Source organism: Gracilinanus agilis, chromosome 2, assembly GCF_016433145.1.
Source record: "Gracilinanus agilis isolate LMUSP501 chromosome 2, AgileGrace, whole genome shotgun sequence".
NCBI lineage: Eukaryota > Metazoa > Chordata > Mammalia > Didelphimorphia > Didelphidae > Gracilinanus > Gracilinanus agilis.
In genome coordinates, this window is record NC_058131.1 from 574,417,938 (window position 1) to 574,442,689 (window position 24,752).

Genomic DNA, 24,752 nt, shown 5'->3' on the forward strand with positions numbered 1-24,752 from the left:
TGGAAATGCGCATTGGCCAGGGATGGGTGGAGAGTGAGGGGGGAAGGGGAAAGTAGGAGCATGAATCATGTAACCATGTTAACTTTTCTAAAAAATTAATATTAATAAACGTTAAAAAAAAAAGAAAAAACACACACACAAACAAAAAAACTCTTACATTCCATCTTAGAATCAATACTAGATATTGATTCCAAAGTTGAAGAGCAGTAAGGGCTAGGCAATGGGGGTTAAATGACTAGCCCAGGAACACACAGCTAGGAAGTGACTGAGTCTAAATTTGAACACTTAGAACCTCAGGTCTCTAGGTCTAGTTCTTAATCCCCTAAACTACCTTGCTGCCCCATATTTCATTTCCATAAAAGCTAGAATTAAAGTGACTACTGTATGCCACACTAGGATTTCTGACTACAAAGACTAAAGTGAAATCACTTCTACCTTTAAGTAATTTACATTATTGGGCCAGAAACTATATTTATTTACCGATAGGCATATGCAAAATAAATAAAAGCAGGAGCATTGTGAAGTTCAAACAAGATAATAGATACAAAGCAACCTTTTGTAAACCTTAATGTACTATATAAATGCCAGCTATTATTATTAGTCTTCCCAGAGCCTCCTATAACACTCCTGCTGAGCTCAGTGTTTAAAGAAGAATACTAGGGTGTGCTGGTAAATGTTTAACAACCAGACTACACATAATGTTTTTAAGTTTAATCCACATTATTTACACTTTCTTATGTCTAGAGATACAACAAAATAAATTAAGCCTTCCTGATTTGTATTGATTGCCAATCTCTGAGGTGTAGATGCTCTTATTGTAAATTTAACAAACCGCTCCCCAAAGCCATTTCGAACTGGTACCAGCACACTGCTGAATATTAGTTAATGGTTAGAAGGGAAGACATTAATATCTGGGAAAATTAGGAAAGGCTTTCTATAAATGATGCCATTTGAACTAAGCTTTTAAGAAAACTAAAAATATTGAGGTAACATAGTAGCTACTAAAGATTGTTATAAGGATCATTTACCATACATGAGAAACTTTAGAAAAATATTATATAATGCCAGTGACTTTTCTAATTGCTATTACAAATCATTCATTTTTAAAAGTTGTCAGAAATGAGAATTTAGAAGACTCCATTATATGATTAAATCTCTTTTACCTCTGTATCCTCTTTGGAGCACCCTCTCACCTCCCCCCACAAACTGATTATCTTCTGTTCAAAGAGATTGATTAAGATTTCCCTTCAAAGGGGGTTCTATTGTATACAATCTTGGAGTTTTAGGTCTAAAGTTGGTAGGGACCTCAGAAGTTCTTTTAGTTTAACACTTTCATTTTAAGCCTAGGGAGGTTAAATGCCTTGCCCATGACTAAAATACACAAAAAAAATTTTGTTAAGTATTTACCATGTATGCAAGAGTGGGGAGAAATAAAATTTAACAAAACATGTCATTGTCCTTATCTTTGTCAAACTTACAATCTGATATGGAATTTGACACATTCACAAATAATTAATATTAAGTACCCATTCATACATAAATACAACTTTCCTTTAATATCATAGGCCTATACTTTTTCTTCCAAGTATATTCTTTTTTTTTATCCCAGATTTCAACAGATTCTAAGAATTTGTGTCATTCTTCCTAATTTCAATACATTCAAGAAAGTTGCTAAATACTTATTATATGAAAGGCAGTGTGTTTCATGGTGGGCATGCAAATTCATTGTAATTCAATACAACAAATGTTAATTGATTGTACCCCATGGCTCAAAATGGAACACTCTCTACCCCTTGCTAAAATCTAGATAAATTATGTCTGCAGTATTCTTCTGGTCTAGTAACCATTCCAAACAGGTATATCTGGTATGACCTGTTCTAATAGAACTTGTTTAATGCTATCAATGCTCCTTGTAGGTGATGAACAGCTTCTTTTTCTATATATTCAATAACTATGCCTTTGATAAGTAGTTCTAGAATTTTTCCAGGGATCCAAATCAAGTTCTCTGATTTATAGTTAACCAAAGTGAATTTACACTTTGTTCAGAGGGAACTGAGCTTAGTTGATTTTTCAGGAAGCATTCTGGACTGCCAATTATAGTATAAATTATGGATTTCTATATGCCCCTTCCTCTTTTCTCTAATTTTTCTTCAATATAGATATATAATCTTTTATCATTATAGTATAAAAAAAAGTAGCAGCCAATTAAAGACATTCCACCACCATGATCTCCATCTTATTAAAAAGATCTTTGGGTAATTCTTCCTAGATTTACCTGCCTTTTAATACTTTTAATACTTCTGTTAGACTTATGAATAGAAAGTAAAGACATGCAGATCTAACAGGCATTTGAATTGGTCCATCATCCCAAACTTAATGCTCACATAAAAAAAAGTCTCAGCTGGCTACAATGACTGACCCACATGAATGATAAATAAAGAAATGAAATGCATTAACATGTAATTATGCATTTGTCAGAGGCTTGGACTTAGGAGAACAAAGAAATATCTAATGTCTAGGTCTTTCTAGAAAGAATTTCAACTATACAATCTTAGACTCTCCAGAGTTAGTAAATTTCCTTCACAGCCCAGGAATAGCCTACCTAATTTTGTATCACAAAGAATTGTTAATTCCTTGTTTGTGTTCAGTAGCCTAACTCTTACTAGCCTAAAGCACAAACTATTAAGGGCCCTCTGAATACACATATACGTCCTCCACAATCAGTTAGTTAAAGTCTTTCAGTTTGCCAAAGCTTATGTTCCATGACCGTAACCTAGAGAACCCAGGATCCCTTTCATATCAAAGTGACACATCAGAATAGGGCATTCTGTGGGATTTCAACCAAGAATTTAATAAAAATTATCCCAGGTGGGCAAGATAAGTAGCAGTTGCCACTCAGGATGGAGTGAGAAAGGAGTCTCTGTCTGAAAGTTACTGAGATGAAAGTGTTAAAATGTCCAGGGGGGCAGCTGGGTAGCTCAGTGGATTGAGAGCCAGGCCTAGAGACAGGAGGTCCTAGGTTCAAATCCGGCCTCAGACACTTCCCAGCTGTGTGACCTGGGCAAGTCACTTGACCCCCGTTGCCCACCCTTAACACTCTTCCACCTAGGAGCCAATACACAGAAGTTAAGGGTTTAAAAAAATAAAAATTAAAAAAAAAAAAACACAAAACACAAGTCGGATCATATATACTCCTCCACTTAATAAAAACTCTGGTGGTTTTCTATTTAAAAAAAAAAATGTCCAGGGCAAGAATTTTGGATAAAGCTATTAAGACGACAGGCTAATAGGGAGTAATTTTTGAAAGATGTTAGTGAGAAGGAATCAAAGGTCCAGACATTTCCATGAATTTAGAGTCAGGGTACCTGAGTTCAAATTTTGAACCTACTACTTATTGCCTTTGTGATTTTGAAAAAGTTCCTTCCCCTCTGTGGGCCTCAGTTTTCTCATGTTTAAAATAAAGGAGTTTACACTAAATAGTCCCTGAAATACTTTCCACCTCTAAAATTAATGCAATTATATTTAGTCTGTTTCCCCTACTCTAATCCACAAACTTGGGGAAGAGTCCATTTTTTTTCATTTTTTATTGTCATGTAAAACACACTTCCATTTTTTTTTTTAAACCCTTGTACTTTGGTGTATTGTCTCATAGGTGGAAGATTGGTAAGGGTGGGCAATGGGGGGTCAAGTGACTTGCCCAGGGTCACACAGCTGGGAAGTGGCTGAGGCCGGTTTTGAACCTAGGACCTCCTGTCTTTAGGCCTGACTCTCACTCCACTGAGCTACCCAGCTGCCCCCCACTTCCATTGTTTTAAGAGCACATGGAGAGTCAAATTTTACTAAATACTAATCTGACTTTTTTTTTTTTAATTTTCTCTTTATCCCAAGATTCAATCATGAGAAATTGTTTGTTTGTTTTTACCAATGTGGAGATTTTTAGGAAAAAAATGAAGTAATTTAAAGAAAAACTCTCAAATTTGTTTTAAAAAAACTGGAGTGAACTGGATTTATGTAACCTATAAATTTAAATGTTTGCAAATTGCGTTTTAAAAAAAATTATGTAATTAAAAAACTGAAATGGATTTATGTAATCTGTAAATTAAACAAAATAAATGTCGTGCTCATTTCAGCGTGCTTTTTTTTAGCTGAAAAAACTCGATTGAACCGCATTTGTGTAACCTAAAATGAATACAAAAGTTTTGCACATCTCAGAGCTTTTTTAAAGAAAAAAATTATTTTATTTTAAAAACTCAATTGACCCGGGTATGTTATCAGTAAATCATCTATCATCAAATAGTTATGAGTTATAATGATATTTATTATTTATTAAGTATATAAGTTATCTATAATTAACTTAAAATAAATAAATCCACAATTCCGCTTTTAAAAGTAACTTTCACCCCATTCCTTCTCTTATACATGCGTACAGAGTACCCTGCTCCTTGGACAACCCGACCAAGGATGTTTCGCCGCGCCCATCTCGAAGCGAGGACCAATTATGAGTCTCTATGTTGATGGATGGCTCTAGTCTTTTCCCTTGTCCCGCCTCCAACCTTGCTGGACGCTGCTGATTAGCCCAGGGTCTCGAGAATGAGCCAATGGAAAAGTGGGAGGTGTCGAGCCTCGCGAGGACGCGGGAAAGCAGCCGGTTTAAATGGAAGGCGGAGTGCGCGGGAGCCCAACTTTCCAACTGCGTGGCTCTCGGGAGGTTTCGGGTGCTGTCCACTGACCCAGTTTTTACGCCATCCACTCCCGCTTTGGCCATGGTACGGACTAAGGCTGACTGCGTGCCGGGCTCCTACCGCAAAGGTGATTGATTCCGCAGGGGTGAGCAGGAGACTGGTTACTTAAGTGGCTCCGCTGGGCCTGCGCGCCAAATCCGTTCTAAGTGTTGGAGGCCTCAGGCTCCCTCCAGCTGGGCAGGGTTGGTCGGGCTGCCCGGGGTGGCGGGTCCTCTTCTTACCTCCCCATCACCTTGTTTCTCCCTCCCCGCAGTGGTGGCCGCTCGGGCGCCCCGGAAGGTGCTGGGTCATTCCAGCTTCGCCAACTCTTCTCTCTCGCCTCAGTCCCGGAAAGGTAAGGACCTCCTCCACTATCTCCCAGCTCTCGGGAGGAAAGGCAGACCTGCGGAGATTCGGGAGGCGAGGGGAAGCGGGTCTATAGGTTAGAACCCAAAAGGTTTTCAGCTTCACGGCCAGTGTCCCCTTTTTTGTTTATAGTTAGTATTACATGGTTAATGATCTGGAGGCTATTTTGTGGTGATATCTCTGAATTTCGCCGTTCTTTGCAACTGAGATAACCTGTAAAGCTCTTTGCAAAATTGTAACCACAGACTATTTTTTTTTCTCCCTATATGGACTATAGAAGTTCCAGTTCTTACCGAGTGACTCTTTCCAAGTTCACTGCCCACTCGACTCCATGGAATGTGCTCTTTCCTCAACACTAGCCTCCGGTCAAGTCCTAACCAAAATCCCACATTCTACAGGAAGACTTTCGTTGTAGTTCCCTTAAACACTTGTGCCTTCCCTCTGAGGTTGACTGTAAACTCAAAAGCAGGCACTGATTTTTTTTTGCCTTGTTTGTATTTCTAGCGCTTAACTCGGTGCCTGGCACATAGTAGGTACTTAAATGGTTGCTGACTTGCTTTCACTCTCAGTGATTCGTGTCCTGAGAATGTGACCATTTTCTGAGTTAGGGGAACGACATCCCATGTTTCCCTCAAAGAGAAGGAACTAGCAAGGTAAAACACATTAATGCATCTCTTCTTGCCAACAAAGAGAAAGAGGAAATGGTAGGCCATTTGGATCTTAGCTCCCTTCATCAGGAAGTTGTACAAGAGAGGAGAGTGTTTCAAGGTCTTCTCCAGAAGGGGAAAGGGGCAATAGTTAGGGGCCCCGCTTTGAAAGAGACAGGGTAAATTCATTCAAGAGCAATTCAGAGTATAGTCTTTGGAATTGATTTTTAAATGAAAGTATGAATGAAAAACAATTTTTAACCACTTAGTAGGTGGTAACCAATGTGCCTTTAAGCACTGGGGATACAAATATAGGGATAAAAATAATTAAAAACAAAAGTAGTTTAGATGTAACTAGACAGTTTTTTTTTTCTCAAGAAGTTCAGTATCTAATTAGGAGAGACAAAACATAAATGCAAGTTCAGCTTCAGGGATGATGGAAACTGCCAGAAGTCTAAAGGATACATTAAAAGGAGAGATGACAAGACCCAGGGTCTTTAGGATCATAGTTTAATTGACCTGAAATTTAAAGGTAATCTCAATCCAACCTTCTCTCTTTATTGTAGAGGATACTGAAGCCCAGGGAAGCTAAGTGAGTTGACCATGATCAAGGGTATACTAATAGCACAGGCAGATCTGAACCTAGTTACTCTGAGGATTGCAGGTCTTGCACTCTTCCATTGTATCACCTTTCCAAACATCAAAATTGTTGAAACTTTTTAACGTGAAAGCACACTATCTTTTTCCTAAATTAAACCTACATAGCTAAAGAGACCTCAGGTTGTTTCTGAATAGATATTGATACAAATCCAAAAAACTTGAGCCAGCATATACCACTACATAGATGCCAGGTAGCACCTAGTAGAAACATTTCTGTTCTTTTTTCGTACCAATGAAATAACTGAAATCAGGGACAGTTAGTTAGCACAGTGGTTAGAGAGCCAGGTATGGAATCAGGAGGACCTGGGTTCAAATTCAGATACTCCTAGCTGTGTAACCCTGGGAAAGTCACTTAATGCTGATTACTTAGCCCTTACTCTTTTGTCTTAGAGTTGCTACTAAAATACAAAGTAAAGGTTTAAAAAGAAAAAAAAGGAATAACTGAAATCAGTGTCTCAAATTCAGTTTAGTAAATGATAATCAAAAGTATCAAAAAGATAAACTTTTGGAGTGGGAAAGGACCAGATCATCTTAAAATCTCTCATTTTACAAGTAAGAAATGTAAGACATTGATTTAAAGTTATATAGGCAGCCAGTGGCAGAGCTGCAACTAGAATCTACTGTTAAAATTTCTTCCTACTTGCTTTATTTGGGGGAATGGCTTTCCACAAAGGCTGTTTGTGTTATTATTTCCTTCCATTATCTCCCTTTTAAATTTTTCATCACAAATTATATTGGTTTTGGAAGGTGGATAAAACTAAATACTGTATTACTATTATTATTTTTGGGTTTTATTTTTTTAATTTTTTCCATGGTTACATGATTTTTCTTGTCTCCCTCCCTTCTTCTCTCCCCCCTCCAGGAGTTGACAAGCAGTTCTACTGGGTTATACATATATTATCACTCAAAACTCATTTCCATATTATTCATTTTTATAATAGAGTATTCTTTTAAAACCCAAACCCCAAATCATATACCCATATAAACAAGTGATAAATCATATGTTTTCTTCTGGATTTCTACTCCTACATTTCTTTTTCTAGATGTGGATAGCATTCTTTCTCAAAAAGCCCTTAGAATTGTTCTGGTTCATTGCATTGCTTTTAGTAAAGCTAAATACTTTAAGAGACCTCATAAGATACCTAGTTCGATTTTGTTATTCTATTCCAAGTCTCTCCGGCTTCCAAAATTGGCCTTTTGTTCACCACTACTCTTTGTTACATAACTGTATGATTTTGCTAAACTTCCTAATTTACTGTCTTTATTAGAAATGTGATCTTTGGATTTGCGTTTATATCTTAGCTAAGTATAATAGTACTTGAACTATATTTTATAACTAAAATTTGGGAAATACATTCCCACTCAAACAATGATTATCACATTAAACTATTAACTCACTAAGTATGCAGTTTTTGCATGTCATTTGTTCCATGCCATTTTGAATTGGGATGAAAATGATTTCCCAATGACCTTGAATGACAGGTGGTACTAAAAGGGCTTTGGGACATTTTAGGTAAGCAGGAAATTAAGTTCATGTTGGTATAAAGGTAATATTCATAAACTAACATAACACATTTCTTTTCTAGCTGAAAGTAAGTATGCAGGTGGAAACCCAGTATGTGTACGGCCAACACCCACATGGCAAAAAGGAATTGGAGAATTCTTTGGGATGTCATCTAAACTTTCAGAAAAAGAGAATCAAATTCCTGATGAAGCAGAAGCAGGAAGTAGTGGCCTAGGAAAACCTAAAAGAAAGTAAGTTTTAATTTGCTGGGTAGGATACAAACATTTTAAGCATTTTAAAAGTTTACCTTAAGGCTAATGAGGTAAATTATTTGATTCAAAATGTTTTTTGTTGCTTACTAATTCCATAACTTGAATTTTAATAATCTTAGATTTTAATCATTTTAGAAGCATCTCAAAGAACATTGTGATTTGGTTTGTTGGCTATTAGTATATTGCCCTATATTTGTATGAGTGTGAGTGTGTGTGTGTGTGTTTAAGAGGAATTGTTCAATTGTTTCCGTCATATCCTACTTTCTGTGTTTCTTGGCAAAGATACCAGAATGTTTTGCCATTTCTGCTCCAGCTCATTTTTACAGATGAGGAACTGAGGCAAACAGTGTTGAGTGATTTGCCCAGGATCACACAGCTAGTAAGTGTTTGAGGCCAAATTTGAACTCAAAATGAGTCTTCTTGTTTTTAGGCACTATCCATTATGCCACCTAGCTGCACCTAAGGAGAATTAGAGCCTGGCATTGTTTTGGTAATTGGATTGGCATCAGCTCTTATTGAAATTCCATAAGTCTCTATGTATATGAATTGCTTTCTTTGATCTTTAATATTCACCTCCTACTTTATAAGTACTTTGAAAGAGGTTTATCTATTTAGCCTATTTTTATTGATTTTGTTGTTGTTCTGAACTTAACATCAAATAAGATGATCATTGCACTATATAAACTATAGACAAAGTAGAACAGGAAAGATTTTGTGTGAAGCTGCAAATCTGAAATAGAACAAGCTTGCTTTTCTTTGAAAATAAATAATAAATTCAATGTGTTAGTTCAGAGCTTGTCCTGTTTGTTTTCTCCTGACCTGTTCTCCTCCAAGCATTTTTTTTTAAACCGTTACCAGACGTCACATAATCTTTTTTTTTTTTTTTAACCCTTAACTTCTGTGTATTGGCTCCAAGGCAGAAGAGTGGTAAGGGTAGGCAATGGGAGTAAAGTGACTTGCCCAGGGTCACATAGCTGGGAAGTGTCTGAGGTCAGACTTGAACCCAGGACCTCCTGTCTCTAGGTCTGGCTCTCAATCCACTGAGCTACCCTGCTGCCCCACTTCCAAGCATTTTTAAAAATGCTTCATTGACTCTTTTTCTTACTTTTAAAAAAATATTGATAACTACATACCAACTTCTGACTCCTTCACTCTAAATTGAACGAAATATAAAATCCTCATATCAGACATAATCAAGCAAAACAAATCTCCACATTTAACCATGTCCAAAAATGTGTGTTAAGTTGAACACTTTGAGATTATTATTTCTCTGTCATGATGTAGGTGGCACATTCATTTTTGGTACTTTGGAATTGTGGTAGCTTGTCACATTAAGTCTTTCAAAGTTATTATTTGTTTTTAATGTTCTCTGGGTTCTGCTCACTTTACTCTCTGTCAGTTCATATAAATCTTCCCAGTTTTGTTTGTCTAATTTGATTTTAGACGTGAAGAAATAATTTCAAAATACTATTATCTTTCATGAAATTGTAGCCATTTTTTGACTGAATACTCTATTCAAAATAAAATATTTTGACAATCAAATGATGCTTATAGATATGATCTTCGCTTACTTATTTCTTATGATCTTAGTACCTCTCTAGGTATGAATTTAGTGTGGAAGAATCATAATTTAAAGGACTAATGGCATATCCTGGCATAAATGACACATTCCCTAAATTACTATTTGTAATTTCCCAGTTCCAGGAAGAACTAAAGAGTAAAAAAATATATATTAACCTAATATATTGGCCTCAGTCTAAAATTTCTTGTCATCCTATTGCTCTTTCCTTGTTCCCCATTATTGTCTTACAAATCTAATTTATTGAATTGAATAGTTACTCTAGTCAACCTTGGATCCTAGTTCTCCTAGGATAGGGTTGGTGAACCTTTTCGTGGTGCAAGTGCCCCGAAGGCAAATTCAGACTGTCCCTGTGCTCCCAGATTACCCAGGAGAGTAGAGGGAGAAAGTGCTTGCTTTGACAGGACTTGAGGGATAGGACATGCAAAAAATGTCCTGGGGGCTGGGAAGAGGCGGGAACAGAGCAGCAACCTAAGTGCTGGCCAGGTTTTTGCCAACACGGTTTTAGGATTAGCCCAAAAAGTCATTCATGTTTTTTTCTTGTAAAGTCTAATTCTGGGCCAACTAGGTGACCCAATGGATAGAGTACTGGATTCAAGAAGACATCTTCCTGAGTTCAAATTTGGCCTCTGATATTTATTAGCTGTGTGACCCTGGGCAAGTCATTTAACCCTGTATGCCTTTTTATTTTTAATTTATTTATTTATTTTTAGGCTTTTAATATTATTTATTTTTTAGAAAAGTTAACATGGTTACATGATGCCTTTTTAAAAAAGGAGTTTATATACTCTAAAATCTAACACCTCTTATTATTTGTGACTTCCAATCAATTACAGAGTAGATGTATCTTAAAAGATAATATTTTTGGATAATTGTAAACTTAAAGCTAACATGTTTTACAGGTATTCCATACTCCTGAAAGATACCATTGATACATATAGTTGCCAAGTCTTGACAGCTGTATTTCCTCTCCACAAGTTGGCTCAGGACCAGTGTCCCCCTACTGCTAGGGACTACTTATAATATTAAAAATAACATGAGTGACTTCATTTTGTTTTTTAACTCATCACTTAGTGAAACTAAATTTCAGCTGCTTGTAAGTTACTTGACTTCACAAAGTAACCTCCTCCTGTTCTTTCTCTCCTCACTGGCTCCTGTTTGTCTGCCAACCCCATCTAGTCAGTCCTCACCTCATTATCTACGGTTCCCCTCCACCAATGAAAAAAACAGGGGTCTTGACCCTTTTCATCCTATTTTTTATTGCCTCCAAACTGTATATTAACTGAGTAGGGACCAAAGTTCTTGCTTCTTGTTTACTGAAAGCCTTGAAACAGTTGTTTGTTTCTTTTTAACCCATCTCTTCCATATTAGAACCAGCATACAGTGTATTGGTTCCATGCCTAAGGCAATGTGGATTAAGTGACTTGCACAGGATTACACACCTAGGAAGTGTCTGAGGTCAAATTTGAAACCAGGACCTCCCATTTCAAGGCCTGACTCTCCATCCACTGAGCCACCAGCTGCCCCAAACCAGTTTGGTTTTGAAAACAAATGCAGTGCTAAATTAGTAATTTATCTAGATGATACCTGATTTCCTTATTTAATTGTTATATCACTTCCCCCATCCCCATGATAATAAATTTTATAACTTCTTTACTTTGGAAAAGTTATAGTGAACTTGAACTTGATTTGCATGAAGTCTGGTAAATAGTTTCCAAGTATTAACCAAGACATCAATTTTGTAGCTCTGTCTTACATAAATAGCCTTACTTTTGCTATCTAACACAAAATAGATTATACCATATATATTGTTATATACAATAATTTGTTGGAGTAGAAAGCTGCTCATCTCTAGTGTACCAATATGCTTTTCATCATGTTCAGTGAAAATATAGATGAGGAATTATAGTATCTATTAAAGAGAAAATCCAGATCTCATTCAGTGAAAGAAAAATTAAAACGATATTTTTTCTGGGTTGCTGAACTAGTTTTGGTGTGTTTCATTTGATAATGCACTATTTATTTTTTATTTCATATCTAGCCAATGAACCCAACATTGCTTCCTTCTTTTCCCTTTTATTTGGGTTGCATTACAATTGTTCTTTTTAAAAATCTGATGCCTCTTTGTATTCTCCCCACAGATCTTGTCCTTTTCGACCTGATCCCACAGAGGATGATGAATGTCCAGATGAAGAGTAGAACATTATCGTGTATCTTTGCTTTAGTCAGAATTCTAGGATGTAAAATTGTGTAAATATGTTTGTTTACAATGGTTAGGTTTATTTGTTGTACAGAAATTTAATTAAAAATACTAAAAAAAAATCTATGCTTAAATTTAGTCAGTAGCAAGTAGTTTTGAATGAGAGACTATAAAATTAATATATGCATATATAAATAATTAGCAAGGTATTAACATTAAGCAGTATTTTATTTTCTGTTCTTAAGCTCCTTGTTTATCTAAAAACCATTACATGATATTAAAACTAACTTGCAACATTAGAGATTGGCTTGAATCTTTGTGCCACTGCCATTTTATTGGCATCTTTCTTGATATAGTGCCATATTTTTTTTTATTTGCTTGAAAAGCAGTTAGACTTTGCACATTTAAAAACTGTTTTCCCAGTATTAACAAAACGTAAAGGATATACTTTATTGACTTAACTTTCTTCAGAAAGAAAGGTTAGATGCAATTTTGAAAGTATTTGAGAGGTATCATCTAGTTAGGAAAAGATTGCTTTTCAACATCTCAATTTTTTAATGGATAGAAGCTCATAATACATTTTTTATGTATTAAGATTCCTTTAAGTTAAAAAATTCAATTTATAGCATCTTTTTTTGTACTAGCAAAGAATTGGAAATTGAAGTGATGCCCATCATTTGGGGAATGGCTGAACAAGATGTAGCATATGATTGTGATGGAATACCATTATTCTATAAAAAATGATGAGCAGAAAGCTTTAAGAAAAACTTGGGAGGACTTCCTTGAACTGCTGCAAAATGAATTGAGCAGAACCAGTAGAACATTATACACAGTAACAACAATATTGCATAATAATCAACTGTGAATGACTTAGCTATTCTCAGCAACATAATGACTTATAAGTCCAAAGGACTTATGATGAAAAATGCTATCCACATCCAGTGAAAGAATTGAATGCAGATTGAAGCATACTTTTAAAACTTTATTTTTTCTTTCTTTTCTTTTGGTCTTCATTTTCTTTTACAACATGGCTAACGTGGAAATGTTTTATGTTAACTATATATGTATAATCTATCAAATTGCTTTTTCAAAGAAAGGGTTAAGGAAGGAGGGAGAGAACTTGGAACTCATTTTTTTAAATGTTAAGAATAATTTTAATGTAATTTTTTTTAATTAAAAAGATAAAACTTTTAAATTAGCCAAGAAAGCTAATCATAGATGAAAAGAATTCTAGATTACATGTTCAATTCAAAATAATAATTGTTATTGTAGTTATAACTCACATGTAAATANTAAATGACTTACAGACCTCCTCTACTTAGTGTTATTAAGTAGGGGTGTTTTCAGTTTTTGTTGATTAATTTAAAAATAGACAAGGGGAGAGTTAATCCTATCTTCACACATTTGACTAGATATTTAGCCAAATTACTATTAATTCCACCAAGCAAAAAACATGTCCCTATAAGTAAACTGAAAAAAAACTAATCTCAAGAAAAAAAATATGATACCTGGCACATGGGCACTTAATAAATGATTGTTCAGTAATTTCATTAATAAATATTAGCATCCCAATTCTTAATTGGAATCACTCAAGCAATTTTTTTTACAGTTAACATAATACATTGCTCTGTTGCTAGATGTTTCCTAGGCATAAAATTTACCTACTTTTAGGATGAAAAGTGAGGATGAAACTGCATCAAAAAATTCTGTCCTATGTGTGTGCCACCATTATATCTTTCACAAAGGTAACCAGGGGCATAATTAAGGAGGTAAGATAGGTCTATAATACTGTCTTACTTTGTAATAAAACTTTTTGCTCATTGAAATGTCAAATGAAAAAATTAACCTTTAATTTGAATTTGTTTTTCTGGTATGAACATACTTTGAAATAAAAACATGATTTCGTAATATGCATAGCATATTTTGAGTGTTGGCTAATAGTGGTTTTTTGCCATCTGTTCTACTTTTTTTGCTTCCAGGTATAATTTTAGGTGTGAGCTTTAGATTTCCAAATTGATTTTGTGTCCTTATGACCATACAGAATGCCATTATTTTTCTACACTTTCACAAAAGAATGTTTCTAAGACTGGAAATAGGGAGATTCCTAACACTTAAATTTATGATCACTGAGGCCATCTGTTTTCTAGGGACTAGAGTCTGATCCTATGAACTTTTTAGTTAGATTTTGGTATGACTCATTTGTTTTGCTATTTGAAGAAATAAGATTAAAAGTCACTAGAAAACCAACTCATACCATATTGAACTTTAAGCTTTGATCTAGAATTACTCATTTAAAAAAAGAACTATTTTAGAACTCTTACTTTCTATCTTAGAAGCAAATCTAAGACAGAAAGGCAAGAGTAGGCAAACAGGATTAAGAGTGACTTGCCCAGGATCACACAACTAGGAAATGTCTGAGGTTGGATTTGAACCTAGGTCCTACTGACACCAGGCTTGGCATTCTATCCACTGTGTAACCTCACTACTCCTACTCATTTATTTTCTTAAATTTTTGGGTTTTTTTAACCTTTCCCTTCTATTTTAGAAGCAAAACTGTATATTGGTTCTAAGGCAGAAGAGCAGAAAGACCTAAATAGTAGGGGTCAAATGACTTGTATAGGATCACACAGAAAGTATCTGAAGTCAAATTTGAACCCAGGACTTCCCATCTCTAGGTTGTGTTTTTTGTTTTTTTTTTTTAACCCTTACCTTCTGTCTGGGAGCCAATAAGGCAGAAGAATGGTAAGGGTAGGCAATGGGGGTCAAGTGTCTTGCCCAGGGTCACACAGCTGGGAAGAGTCTGAGGCCAGATTTGAACCTAGGACCTCCATCTCTAGGCCTGGCTCTCAATCCTCTCAATCCACTGAGCTACCCAGCTGTCCCCTTGTGTTTCTTTCTTGACGAGTTGTTGTTTCTTAAGCAGTCACCTATTGGAAAGAAATAGAAGTAACTCTTGAGGACTCATTTTAGAAGCTTACCATTTGTTCTTCAGTCATGTCCAACTCTTCTCAGAAAAAATACTGGAGTGCACAACTACAAAACACTTTTTCAACAAATAAAGTCAGATCTAAACAAATGGAAAAACATTGTGGATAGGCTGAACCTATGTAATAAAAGTGTCAATTCTACAAGAATTAATTTACCTATTAAGTGCCACACAAATCAAACTACCCAAAAATTATTTCATATGGGTTAGAAAAAATAAGATGATTCATCTGAAAGAACAAAAAGCCAAGACTATTGAGAGAATTAACTTTTTTTTAATGAAGGAAAAGTTGCTTAGCTATATCAGACCTGAAACGTAACAATCATCAAAACAATCTGGTACTGGCTAAGAAATAGAGTGTGTGTGTGTGTGTGGGGGGTAGCTGGGTGGCTCAGTGGAGTCGGGCCTAGAGACGGGAGGTCCTAGGTTCAAATCCGGCCTCAGACACTTCCCAGCTGTGTGACCCTGGGCAAGTCACTTGACCCCCATTGCCCACCCTAACCACCCTTTCACCTATGAGCCAATACAGAGAAGTTAAGGGTTTAAAAAAAAGAAATAGAGTGGTGGATCAGTGGAGTAAATTAGGCACTCAACTCAATAGTAAATGACCATACTAACATAGTATTTGACAAACCTAAATATTGAAGTTTTTGGCAGAACCCCCTATTTAACAAGCTACTAGGAAAACTGGAAAACAATATGGCAGGAACTAGGCATAGACCCAGTACTTCACACTATATACCAAGGTAAAGTCAAAATGGATACATTACTTAGTAATAAAGAGTGATACCATAAACAAATGAGAGGCGCACAAAATAGTTTACCTGTCAGATCTTTGGATAAGGGAAGAGTTTATGTCTAAACAAGATATAGAGAACATTATGAGATGTAAAATAGATAACTTTGACTACCCTTAATTAAAAAAGGTTTTGCACAAACCAATGCAACCAAGATTAAAAGCAAATAAACTAGGAAAAAATCTTTATAGCAAGCGTCTCTGCCAAATGCCTCATTTCTCAAATATATAGACAACTGAGTCAAAATTATAAGACTACAAAAGCATTTCCCAAATTGATAAATGAACAGGCAATTCTCAGATGAAGAAATTAAAACCATATTTAGTTGTATATAAAATGTTCCAAATAACTATTAATTAGAAAAATGCAAATTAAAATAATTGAGGTACTACCTCACACCCATCAGACTGGCTAAGATGACAAAAAAGGAAAATGATAAATGTTGGAGAGGATGTGGAAGAATTGGGACACTAATACACTGTTGGTGGAGCTGAGAACAGATACAGCCATTCTGGAGAGCAATCTGAATCAAGCCCAACAGGCCATAAAACTATGCACATTTTTTAACCCAGCAATATCACTATTAGGTCCATATCCCAAATAAATTAAAGATAGGAGAAAAGTGCATACTTGATCCAAATGGATATATGACCTAGGTATAAAGACAAATATTATAAGCAAATTAGAAGAACAGGGAACATATTTATCTATTAGATTTGTGAATAGAAGAAGAATTTATGAATAAACAAGAGACAAAACAATGTGAAATATAAAATGGATATATTTTGAACATATTAAATTGGAAAGTTTTTGTACAAATAAAACAAATGTAGTTAAGATTAGAAGGAAAGCAATAAGTTGGGGAAAAGTTTCTGTAGAGTTTCTCAGATAGAGGTCTCATATCTAAAATATATAGAAAGCTTGGTCAAAAACAAGAATATGAATAATTCCCCAATTGACAAATGATCAAAGAATTTTTGGATGAAGAAATCAAAGCCATATATACTCATATGAAAAAATGTTCTAAATCATTACTGATTAGAGAAATGCAAATCAAAGCAGTTCTGAGATATCATTTCATACCCTCAGATTGGCTAACATGATTAAAAGGGCAAAATGACAAATGTTGGAAGGGATATGGAAAAATGGGGACACAAATACTTTGTTGGTGGAACTATGAATTGATCCAACCATTTTGGAGAGCAATTTGGAATTATGCCCAGAGAGCTATAAAACTGAGTACTTAGGCCCAACAATACCATTGCTGAGTTTATTTCCCAAGGATATCAGGAAAAAGGAAAGCAGCCTATGTATTTCAAAATATTTATAGCAGCTCACTTTGTGTTGGTAAAGAACTTGAAATTGAGGGAATGTCCATCAATTGGGTAATAGCTAAACAAATTGTGGTATTTGATTCTTATAGAATATTAGTGTGCCATAAGAAACAATAAGCAGATTAGTTAAAAAAAATTTGGAAGGGGGCAGAGCCAAGATGGTAGAGAAGGCACATAGATTCACCTGACTTCTACCAAATTACTCTCCAAAAAACTATGATATAATGCCTCAAAATTAATTCTGGAGCAACAAAACCCACAAAGATGGATTAAAGAAATTTTTCAGTTCAAAACAACTTAGAAGGTCAATATAAATGATCTAACATACCAGGTTGGAAGTGGAATGCAAAGCAGCATGCCAAGGCAGGTCCCACTGCAGCAATAGGCCTTGGGCACAGCTGAATCAGCAGCAAAGGCTTCCATAACTCTTAGCCACAGATGGCAAAGGGGGTTGTTATGTGGAGATGCAAAGCATGGAATCCCTGCAAAGACACAGGGACAGGCTCACCCAGAATTCCAGGGGACCCCCCTGGGGAACTTTGGGTGAGGGGGCAGTTGAGAAGGGTTTGAGACAGTTACTTTGTGGAGGTTGAAGTGAGCAGACACCCTGCTTACTACTCCACACTTGGGGGTTCACTTGAAAGGCCATTGTGGCATAGCCAGTGTGGTTTTTACATAAGGATTAGCCTGTATAATAGGGTTAGTCTATATCAACGATTAGAGAGTAAAGATATTCATTAATAGCAAGAGGGCCAGTTTTAGTTAAGTGCCTTCATCCCCTCCTGTGAGGTGGGGGGGAAGGGCAGTATCAACCTAACAGTTCAGGGTCACCTTTCATTATCCTAAAATCCTCATTAACCTTTCTAGTTTTCCTTGTTATTTCCTAATATATCCTTTACCTTCAAATCTGTGCCTGGTAATCATTTGGGGGATACTCACAACTCAGTCTGGACATCTAATTTGAATCCTGTCTGCTGCCAGTTTAAGAAGATCTTCTCTGTCCTCAACAGTTAGATAGCTAGCTTCTATATACTCATCTAACTGACCTGTGAGGAATATAAATTAAAGAAAAGGAACATCATTGGGGTTTCAGCCATAACAGAAACTTACCAGAAGAATCTCATTCCTGCTTTCATTACCAACTGAAACCAGCAACTGTTTAGGGGGGAGGGGTTTGAGATCCAGGAGTGTTTAGCCCCCTCCTTTCCTTACTGAAGGCTGTCAATCTGTGGCTCTTAACTTGAAGCTCTGTTTGGCCCAGACACATTATCTGCTTCTCCAAATTATCTGTTATTATCATCATAACAGGGTTGAACAAGTGCTTAGAAAAGGATTATAGGGGTCCCTTTGCTGGCTCTTGGTTGAAGATTCTTTTTGCACTGCCCATACATAGATCCAGCAAATAGTCCTGGGACATGCTTTCAGAGGGAAGGGGAAGCACTAGTACACACCAGTCCTTGAAGCCACAGGGGAGCAGGGGACCCTAATCACAGTTCTACAATGGAAATGAGATCTTGTGGTTACTCACAGACTAGAGAACAGGCCTGGAGAATATTAAACTCACCTCTCCTTACAACATGCCATCTTGGAAGAACTGAAAGCAGATTGATATTTAGAACTAGCTCTGAAAGCACTAATAACCTAAATTTTGGAACAGTGCTCCCTTCACTATAGTTATAGAGCCCAACTTTAACATGTTTGTTTGTTTGTTTTAATTTAAAAGCTGGCAAATAGCAAACAAGAAGAAATTTAAAATAGAAAGTTATTTTAGTGACAGGGAAGACCAAAACACAAACTCAGAAGAAAATAACAAAATCAATACTGCTGCATCCAAAGCCTTCTAGAAAAAATATGAATTGCTCTCAAGCCTAAAAAGAATTAATGGAGGAGCTCAAAAAAGATTTTAAAAATCAAATAAGAGAGATAGAAGAAAAATTGAGTAAAGAAATGACAGTGATACAGGAAAATTATGAAAAAAAGACTCTCAACAGCTTGGTAAAGGAGGCACAAAAAAGTACTCAAGATATTAATACTTTAAAACACAGAATAGGCCACTTGGTAAAAGAGGCACAAAAATTCAATGAACATAAGAACATTTTTAAAAATCAGAATTGGCCAAATAGAAAAAGATGTGCAAAAATGCACTGAAGAGAAGAACTTTCTAAAAGGCAGAATTGGCCTTTTGGGAAAAGATGTACAAAAATTAATTGAGGAAAAGAACTCTTTACAAAGTAGAATTAGCCAAATGGAAAAGGAGATACTAATGCAAGGAAATTATGTCTTAAAAATTAGAATTGAGGAACTGGAAGCTAATGACTCCATGAGACATCAAGAAACAAACAATGTGAAAAGAATGAAAAAATCAAAGAAAATGTTAAATATCTCATTAGAAAAACAACTGGACTGGAAAATAAATCCAGGAGAGATAATCTAAGAATTATTATACTACCTGAAAAGATTTTAAAAAGAGCTTAGATGTCACCTTTCAAGAAATTATCAAGGAAAACTTCCCTGATATTCTAGAACCAGAGGATAAAATAGAAATTGAAATAATCTACCAATAACCTCCTGAAAAGAGATTCCCCAAAGGATAACTCCCAGGAATATTAGAGGCAAATCCAGAACTCCCAGTTCAAGGAGAAAATATTGTAAGCAGACAAAAAGAAACAGTTTAAATATTATGAATGCACAGTCAGGATAATACAAGATTTAGCAACTTCCACATTAAAAAAGCAGAAAGGCCTGGAATATGATATTCCAAAGGGCAAAGGAGCTACAACTTCACCAAGAATTTCTTACCCAGTAAAACTGAGCATAATTCTTCAAGGGGAGAAATAGATATTCAAAGAAATAGAGGCCTTTCAAACATTCTTGATGAAAAAGACCAGAGCTGAGGGAAAAATTTGACTCTCGAATACAAAACTCAAAAGAAGCATAAAAAGGTAAACTGGAAAAAGAAATAAGAAGATTTAAAAAGGTTAAATTGTTAAAAATATACCTACATAGAAAAAATGATTCTTATAACTCCTAAAAACTTTATAATTATTCAGGTAATTAGAAGGAGTATATATAGACAGAGAGCAAGGGTATGAACTGGATATGATGAGATGATGTAAAAATAAAATTGAATTAAAGCATGAGAAAAAGGGATGCATTGGGAGGAGGGGGAAGGGAAATGAAAGTGTTTTTACATTAGAGGGGAAAATGGAGTTGGGTGGGTAGGAAGGGGAGCATGTGAACCTTACTCTTGTTGGAATTGGCTCAGTGAGGGAAGAATATACATGACCAATTGGATACAGAAATCTATCTTATCCTATAGGAAAGTAGGAGGAAAGGGGATTTGGGGGTGAGAATTGAGAGAAAAAAGGGCAAAATTGAGGGAGGTGGTGGTCAGAAACTAAATGGGGAGAAATAAGATGGAGAATAATCATAATGGTGCAATTTTTTTACATTTCCCTTTAATAAAGGCCTTATTTCACAAATACATAGAGAAATGAGTTGACTGTAAAAGAATACAAGTCATTTCCCAACTGATAAATGATCAAAGAATATGAACAGGCAGTTTGCAAAGTAATTAAAGCTCTATATAATCATGCAAAAAATGCTCTAAGTCACTAGTAATTAGAGAAATGCAAATTAAAACAACTCAGAAACCACCACACACCTATCAGATTGGCCATTATGACAGAAAATGAAAATAATAAAACTTAGAGGAGATATGAGAAAGCTGGGATATGTATGCATTGCTGGGAGAGTTGTGAACTGATTCAAGCATCCTAGAGAGCAATTTGGATCTATGCCCAAAGGACAATACCATTACTAGGTTTGTATCCCAGAAAGATAAAAAACGAAAAGATGAAGGATCTATGTGTACAAAAATATTTTAAGCAGATCTTTTTTTTTTTTGTGGGGGGGCAATGAATTGGAAAGTAAAGGAATCATCATCAATTGGGGAATAGCTAAATGATATATATATATTATATGACTATAACAGAATACTATTGTGCTGTAAGAAAAGATGAGCAGAAGGAACTAAAAAAAAAGTGGAAATAATTACATTGAACTGAAGCCGAATGAAATAAACAGAACCAGAAGAACATTGTACACAGTGACAGGAATACAGTACAATTAAAAACTGAATAATTTAGCTATTCTTAGCAATACAATGATCCAAAACAATTCCAAAGGCTCATCATACAAAAAAAAAAAAAAAAAAAAAAAAAAAAACCATTTGCTTCCAGAGAAAGAACTGAAGGCATCTGAATCCAGACCAAAGCAAACTTTTTTCACTTTCTTTCTTAATTTTTTTCAAGATTCCTTCTGCCAAAGGATTAATATGGAAAAATGTTTTCCCTGATTGCACATGTAAAATCATGAGATTGTTTGCCGTCTTAGCTGAGGGGTGGGTGTGAGGAGAGAAGGAGAGAGGAAGAGAATTTGAGACTCAATATTTTTTAAACTAAATTAAAAATGAAAAAAAATTGAAAAGAACTACATGAGATAATGAGGAATGAAATAAGTAGAATCAATAGAGTATTATACACAGCTATATAGTTAATATTTAAGGAATAACTTGTTCACCTCCAGAGAAGGAACTGAGAATGGAAACATAAGAAACATATGTTTTGCTGGATGATGCCTTCTATGGTGTGGAGCAGGGAAAGAGGGGCAAAATAAAATTAATTTTAAAAAATAAAATCTGAGGGAAAAATTGTATCGATATATAATCTACAAAAATAAAAATGTTAAATAAAAAAGATGAGATTTTCCCAGTAACAAAATCCTGGGGTATGATGGAGAAATCAGATATCCCAGAGTAATATAATCAGGTAAGAAATGAGACAGATGTCTGTTCACATATTAAAAAAAAATCCTTTCAAAAAAAAAGTAGAACATATAATAGCCTAGATCCCAAATATAAAGCATTATTTCTTCACTTAGTTTAATTTAGAGATTTGTTTATTCATTAGGGAAAACCACAAGACAAAGGATGAAGTGTCTTTATGTGAGTAGCCTACAAGCCATTTCTAATCTAACCACTATTTTTTTTCTTCTTTTCCCATTGAAAGAAAAAAATCACAAGCATTCTCTAGGTCTCAGCAGATAAAAAATCGTATGCTGAGATCAGTTATTACCTTACTTGACCTTTAATCACATTAGTAAAAGAGAAATTCCACAAGATACTTTGAGTAGAATAAAAAAGTTATAATCTTTCAATCAATACCAAGTTAAGAATATGTTCTACTTTGAGAAAATGCTTTGGAAAAGAATATGTAAATTCTTCCTACAAATTAAAGATGACTACCATTTAGTAAATGTTATCTAATAAATTATAAATATATATTTTTAAAAATCCTTTCTCTAAGTTTAGTTTGAAGTTTATTATAAGCAAGGATGGCTATATAGTTATCTTTTTGTATCTTATATATACCCATACTAGATTGTGAATTCCATGAAGGGATTATGTCTCATCTAAATCCAGTGGAACCTCAAGTTATGTACTACTTACTTAATAAAAATTTGCAAAATGTATGAAGTTCACATTCGAATTGAAGACTACAGTATATGCACAAAAAATGTACAGCATGATTATATATAGGAGATCAATCCAGGGGCAAGGAATAACATAAACCAAAACAGAGACAGTGATTATAATAGTAACAGCTAGCATTTGCATAGTGCTTTAATGTTCCCATGTGCTTTAGAAATATCTGATTTTATACTCAAAACAATCCTGGGAGTTTGTGCTATTAAGGGCTAATACAATCTCCACTTTAGTGTTCCAAAGACTGAGCACACAGCTTAAGTGGGTGCCCTTAAGTGACTTGCCATAATTAGTAAATGTCTGAAGCAGGATTAGAACTGAAGTCTTCCAGGCCCAGCATTTTATCTGCAGTGCTCTCTAGCTTCCCCTCACAGTAACATTTGGTATGCTTACTGCGGAATTGAATGGCTTAGCTAGAACATGATCAAAATGGGTGGGTGGGAGTAATATGAAATAAGGCTAGGAAAATATAATGTCAAATTATAGAGAGATCAAATATTTGCAAGACTACATCAAATATTACAAAAAAATATTTGCGTTAGACTAAGGATGTCAAGTTGAGCAGAGTTGTGCATGAACCTCTCTCTAAACTATTAAGTTTCAGTCACTTGGTCACAGTTCATATCTCCCAAGTTTAGCCCAAAATATATTAAAATGTAAATAGGAATTGATAAATGGTCAAAGTACACGAACAGGCAGTTTTCAAAAGAAGAAATCAAAGCTGACAATAGTCACGTGAAAAATGCTCTAAATCATTAATGCAAATGCAAATTAAAATAACTCTGAGGTACCACCTTATAACTATTAGATGGACTAATATGACAGAAAAGGAAAATGACAAGTGCTGAAGGAGATGTAGAAAAACAGGGACACTAAAACATTGCTGGTGGAGTTGTGAACTTGCCCAACCATTCAGAAGAACAATTTGGAATTATATCCAAAGGGGCATAAAACTATATATACCTCTGACCCAACAATCCCATTAGTAGGTCTATAACCCAAAGAAATAAAATAAAAAAGGAAAAAGAACCTATATGTTAAAAATATTTATAGCAGTTATTTTTGTGCTAGAAAAGAATTGGAAAATGGAGGGGATGTCTGTCAATTGGAGAACGGCTGAACGTTTTTGGCATATGATTGAGATAGAATACTAAGCTATAAAAAATGACAAGGGGGGTGTTTCAGAAAAACCCGGAAAGACATATAATCTGAGGCAAAATGAGAACCAGGAGAACATCATACATAGTATCAAGAATATGTAACAATGTCAACCATGAATGACTTAGCTACTCTGATCAGTATTATCCAAGACAATTCCAAAGGACTCATGATGAAAAATGCTATCCACCTCCAGAGGGAGAACTGACAAACTATGAATGCAGACTGAAACATACTTTTTTCACTTTATTTTTCTTGTTCTTTTCTTCGACATAAATAACATGGAAACATTTTACATGACTTCATATGTATAATGAGTATCATATATTGTTTGCTTTCTTGGTGAGTGTGGGAGGGGTGGAAAGAGGGACAGAATTTGAAACTCAAAATTTAAGAAAATGAATTAAAAATAAATTAAATGTATTTTTAAACAGAATTGATAAATAGACAAATAAAAATGTTACATTTTAAAACAAAATCAAATAAATATACTAATAGAAATAAAAATAAATAAGTTTGAAATTAAATTAAAGAAATATAACATTACATTAAAAAAAACTAAATAAATATGTGATCCACAGAGATCATTACTTATGGTTTAATGTTCCATTTCTAGTTGAGTTTGATGTCAGTGGACTAAACTACTCTTCATATTCTATCTTTACTAGGTGAATAATTTGTTAAAACTATGGAAATTGTGGAGGTCACATAACCAAGCCTTTCTAAATCCCTGTAGTTTCCCTCTAAGTGACAGATATTTCTTCCTAAATTTAACTCATGTGACAGCACCTGGAGATAGAGGTTTAATTCCAAGAGTGGAATCTAGATATTTCAGTATTTAACATTTCCACAAGAGAATCCTTCAATTTCCCCTTAAAGGGTTCAGGATCAAACATCTTCATAAATTAATAGCGTTATCAACCAGAAAAAACTTGCCATAGCTGCTTGAGAATATATACATCCTGGAGAATGAAGACAAGTGG

General features: G+C 35.0%; 1 protein-coding gene across 1 annotated transcript; it reads left to right on the plus strand.

Annotated features, from left to right (window-relative positions):
* Window positions 1-4,622: 4,622 nt before the first annotated feature.
* PCLAF (PCNA clamp associated factor) lies at window positions 4,623-11,948 on the plus strand. The gene is made up of 4 exons (XM_044662428.1): window positions 4,623-4,809; window positions 4,996-5,076; window positions 7,981-8,149; window positions 11,891-11,948. The coding sequence occupies exons 1-4, from the start codon at window positions 4,764-4,766 to the stop codon at window positions 11,946-11,948; spliced, it is 354 nt and encodes a 117-aa protein (XP_044518363.1). The 5' UTR covers window positions 4,623-4,763.
* Window positions 11,949-24,752: the final 12,804 nt, after the last annotated feature.